Source organism: Hibiscus syriacus, unplaced genomic scaffold, assembly GCF_006381635.1.
Source record: "Hibiscus syriacus cultivar Baekdansim isolate YM2019G1 unplaced genomic scaffold, ASM638163v2 tig00000205_pilon, whole genome shotgun sequence".
Taxonomy (NCBI): domain Eukaryota; kingdom Viridiplantae; phylum Streptophyta; class Magnoliopsida; order Malvales; family Malvaceae; genus Hibiscus; species Hibiscus syriacus.
In genome coordinates, this window is record NW_024061773.1 from 417822 (window position 1) to 422736 (window position 4915).

The 4915-nt window shown below is 39.1% G+C and overlaps 1 protein-coding gene across 1 annotated transcript; it reads right to left on the reverse strand.

The window, feature by feature from the left end:
- Nucleotides 1-2407: 2407 nt before the first annotated feature.
- LOC120143036 (vinorine synthase-like) lies at nt 2408-3288 on the reverse strand. The gene is made up of 2 exons (XM_039157489.1): nt 3182-3288; nt 2408-3128 (listed from the first exon to the last, which is right to left on the reverse strand). Exons 1-2 carry the CDS (start codon nt 3286-3288, stop codon nt 2408-2410), a joined length of 828 nt encoding a protein of 275 aa, XP_039013420.1.
- Between the last annotated feature and the right edge of the window lie 1627 nt (nt 3289-4915).

A 4915-nucleotide genomic window follows, 5' to 3' on the forward strand; every position in this document is an offset into this window, starting at 1 on the left:
CTGTTTTTCGATCTCATTTTTCTGATAATGTGCGTACCGATAAGGCCGAACGTTTATTGCTTCGGTTCCTTCCTTAATTAATGCAGTGTCAACTTCCCTTGGTGGTGGTAAGCATGAGGGCTCTATGAACAGATCAGAAATTCCTGCAATAATTTTGCATGCTTGGATGAATATTCATCGTGTTTCCGCTTGAGCGATCTGGAAGCATAACGCAAACAGCGTTTGACTGGGGCGACAATTCTTGGTTAGCTCCTTGAGTGACGCGGCTTGGATGTCTTGCCCGTCGACGCCGACTAATCTCCTGGGTTGGTTTTCCCATAAAAATTCCATGTCAACTGTTTCCAGTCGCACACCACGGCACCAAGTAATTCAAGCCATTGAATCCCAAGTACTACGTCCAATCCTGTGAGAGGTAGGGAATAAAGAGTTAAGGAAAACACAGTGCCCTGCAAATTGATTCGTACCCCTTCGACCTTCCTTGACATCTAAGAGATTCTCCTTGGCAACCCGAACGGGAAAAGTCTCTGTTGGAATCACCGTAATCGCAGCAAGTTAGCTAAACGCTCACTCAGGAAATTGTGAGTCGATCCGCTGTCATTAATATATGACGTCGTGGTCACCGATTCTAGCTGCTACTCGCATGGTCTTGGGCGCTGACCAGCCCGTTAATGCAGCAATGTAATCTCTGGTTCTAGATCTCCTCCTGGTGTCTTCCCGTATTTCTTTCTTTCTCATTGACTTCATCATAGATAACGTTGTTATTGTCCTCGTAGCCCTCCAACATTAGTATCCGGGCCCTTGACATCTATGACCTGCAGTAAAACGTTCGTTACAATTAAAACATAAACCTTGAAGACGTCGTCGCTGCATTTCCTCCCAACTCAGTCGTCGAACTGGAGCACCAGGTGCTGCCCGATTTGCTGGTGGAAGAACTGGGGGAGCTCGTAATGGAGGGCCAGGTCGTAAGATCCTCCTTTGTCTCATTAATTGATCATCTCTCATCCTTGCAAAACGTATAGCATCCTTCAAAGTTTGTGGTTTAAACATACGGATTCCTCCGAAATTTCTGTCTTCAAACCACCCTGAAGGTGCCCACCAAGCCTTCTGTGTCCAACCTTTGACCCGGTTGCCTAATTGTTCGAATTCCCGTTGGTAATCACGCAGGAACCCGTCTGCCGAATACGGACAGAGCCTCGTCAAAGTCTTCGCAGTCTGATGGCCCAAAACGCGCCCAGAGTTCCTCTTCAAATCGATCCATGAAATAACTCGACCTTCGTCTTGAAAGTCCGGCGAATCCATTGCCACCACTGGTTGGCTTCTCCTTCCAAATGGTAAGATGCTAAAGAAACCTTTTGGTTGTCGGGAGTATTTTGGAACTCGAAAAATTGGTTTACTCGGTTGAACCATTCCGTAGGATCATCTCCTGAAAATCGTGGAAATTCTAATTTTGCTGTTTTGGAGGATACCACAAGTCGTCCCCCATTGTGACCTTCACGGTTTTTGATTACCTTGGTTTGGAGGTTCTTGTTGGCAAGGAGCACCTCGGAGAGACGGTTAAGAGTCTCTTCAACGTGTCGCATCGATCCGCCATGCCCAGCTCCATCCGGTGTAGCCCCTCTTGAACTTCACCGAGTCTGACCTCCAGATGTTCAATTCTCTCTTTATTGGTTCCCATAGTAAAATCAACCTGGCTCTGAGGCCAATTGATAGGTCCCAACACAGATGATAAATTAATATGCTAGGATAGTTGTTCTCTTCTGGTGAGAAGTACCACAAATTGACTCAACAATGATTGATACTTCATATATTCTCTTCTGCTTAAATAGAAGAATTACACCGAAATAAAAGGAAACAATAATAGAAATGCGGACTGACTTGCGGACTAAGACCGAAACTGCTGCATGAAAACAGAGCCTAAACAGAATAAAACAAAGCTTAAAATAGAATGACACTAACGTAAATCATCCGCTTCGTGCGTTCGTGCTGACTTCATGCGCGCCTCCTGCGTAGATGCTGACGGACCCAGTCATGCTTACTGCCCAGGTCAAGCTGCATGCCTTCTTCACGTAACGGATCATCCCAAATATTTGGGATTTGGTTTACGGAGTCTTGTGGAACGACGTGGCCTATCATAAGCGGATGATTTCCGTTAGTGTCATTCTATTTTTAAGCTTTGTTTTATTCTGTTTTAGGCTCTGTTTTCATGAGCAGCAGTTTCGGTTCTTAGTCCGCAAGTCAGTCTGCATTTCTATTATTGTTTCCTTTTATTTCGGTGTAATTCTGCTATTTAAGCAGAAGAGAATTATTAATGAAGTATCAATCATTGTTGAGTCAATTTGTGGTACTTTCTCACCAGAAGAGAACAACTATCCTAGCATATTTAATTTATCATCTGTGTTGGGACCTATCAATAACTCGGTAAGATGGGCTTCAATCTCGGTCGAAGGTTAACGGGTTGGCATAAAATAGCTGGCTTTAGAGTTCCTGAAGCTGATCGAGATGCCTGGATGACATGTTTCCATATGAATGCAGTGAGAGCTAATGCTCGGGAAGGATGCTCCAAGCTTTTGCTTTTCACTTTCAACTTAAGAGTCGAAATCGCATTGGCATCAAACACGTAAGTCCTTGACATCATACGCCTGTCGTAATTGAAGAACATGCTATGCCAGTCGGCATTTTCCGGCATCGACTCAATCGGAGGGAAAAGCCGTGACGATGACCCTAACAGTCCAGGATTTGGTATTTCGCCATTCGAGCCACGACTGAAAGCTGCCCAACTGTTAAGGAAAGCAGACAGGGTTGCTCCATCGAAGATCTTGTGGAAAACACACAAACCTATTGCAATCCCACCGCAATCGAAGATGTTGACTTGAACAGCCAATTGGGGTGCTGTTGTTGAGTCTTGAATATAGCGAAAGGGTCGACAAGGAAGCAATCGGTTCATTGCCTCTAGTTTCTGAGTTGGCTCAATGAAATCAGATAGTCGACCTTTCACCTTGGTTTCAACATAAGGAACTCCCTCGTCGAAATTAGTAATAAAAAGGTTGTTCTTCACCCGACCAGCAGCAGGGTAAAACTGAGTCAAAGCTTTCGAGAGCGATTGTTTTAGTTGGTCTGCGAATTGGGAACTGTCGATATTGGAATCACTAGGTTTAGCATAAAAGAGAGTACCGGAGTGTACATTCCGGGAGTGAGTTGATCTAAAAGGGAAATCTTGAAGGGTTTAAAGAGATGAAGTTTTGAAGAGGAGGGCTTAACCATCTGGTTTGAAGTAATATGAACTTCCATTTCTGCAACAATTGAAATGAAACAGTATAAAGTGAAAGCTTAAACGTGTGATGCAAAACTGGCTTTCTTGTGTTTTATTAAAGTTCAGGTTCAATGGATTTTATACTACTTTTTCTATTTTAAAAAATTAGTTCGTGCTAGTCTTGCCCCGTATAAAAAAACTTGGCAGAACAGGAATCTGTCTTTTTTGTCTGATTCGTATCTAAAAATAAAAATTATCCTCTCAAGTAAACTAGGGAAAATAGCTGAGTAAATGATATAAGAAAAAACATTTTCAATATAATCTAACTTGGGGATTATTTTTCTAGGGTGTTGTTCAGTATCAACTCAAATACAAAATTGTTCAGTACCAACTCAAAGACATTAGATGTTTCACACGTCTTCAAGTCAAATATGAAGACTCCATAACTGCATGACGTCTTCAGGCAAATAAAGAAGACCCCACGACTACATAGCGTCTTCAGACAAATGGAGAAAACCCTAACAGTGCACGGCGTCTTCAGACCAATAAAAAGCCGTAGTTCAAGAAATAATATGGTAGATGTCTTATATGGGAAAATCATTTTTCTTACAACCTTATATGGATGAGGAAGCCAAGTAAGCTACTCCTAGAGACTTATTAATAAAACAACTCCCACTTGCATCATAAGTTGAAAACATAACTAAAAATTTGATAGCTTATTTTTATTTTTTTCTTTATTTTAAATAATTTGATGTGATTATAAAATAATATATGTTTAGAATTCAGGACTTCAAAGGAGAACAACATTTCATTTAACCATTAAGGTCACCTGATGGCAGTGGCAGGGCTAACTTACAATGAGTGATGTCATATGAAAACACAAAAATTATTGAAAAAAATTCTTTATAAATTTAATATAAAATTTTAAAAAAATTAAATTAACATATTTTTAGAAGAATATTAACACTCACTAATAGCGATTGGTTCAAGTGGTTAGCAATTTGATATCGTTTAAACAAAGTCTCGAGTTCGAGTCCTTGTGCATGGCTAGGAGACTCATCCACCAAAGTTAGGTGTGCGATGTGGGTCGGTCTAAATTAATAGTCAAGTCGAAGCCTTGGAACCGAGAGGGCAACAAAAAAATATATTGATACTCTTAAATATAAATTGATATTCATTGTTAATTTTTATCTATTGAAAAAAATTCTTTATAGAATTTCTAAATATAACACCTAAAATAAATTTTCTAACTTTATTCCTTACGAGTTATATTTATATTTATTAAAGCTTTTCTTTGATGATTTAATCTATCTTAATATGATTTATAAAAGTAACTTGCTCGCACGAACAATATTTATTAAATCTTTTCATTTATGATTTAATCTATCTTAATAATGATTTATAAAAGTAACTTGCTCCCACGAACAATATTTATTTAATATTAAATAGACAAAAACGATTGATTTTAAAAACATTAAACGTGTTAATGTTGTTCAATTTTTTCTATTTTATTAGTAGATCTTTGACATTTTTAGCTCCTAACATCAGAGTTTTATTTAAGATAAACGGACTATTCATATTGTCACCTTATTATAGGATAAGTTAGTTAAATCATCCGAGCACAAAATGTTATAAATTGATTATTTAAATTAAAAAATCATAAGA

Bases quoted from the DNA above. Each gene is read 5' to 3' on its own strand.
- LOC120143036 (XM_039157489.1), bottom strand. From the start codon at position 3,288: ATGGAAGTTCATATTACTTCAAACCAGATGGTTAAGCCCTCCTCTTCA. The intron at 3,129-3,181 runs GTACACTCCGGT...CAATATCGACAG, and splicing joins GATCAACTCACTCCCGGAAT to TTCCCAATTCGCAGACCAAC.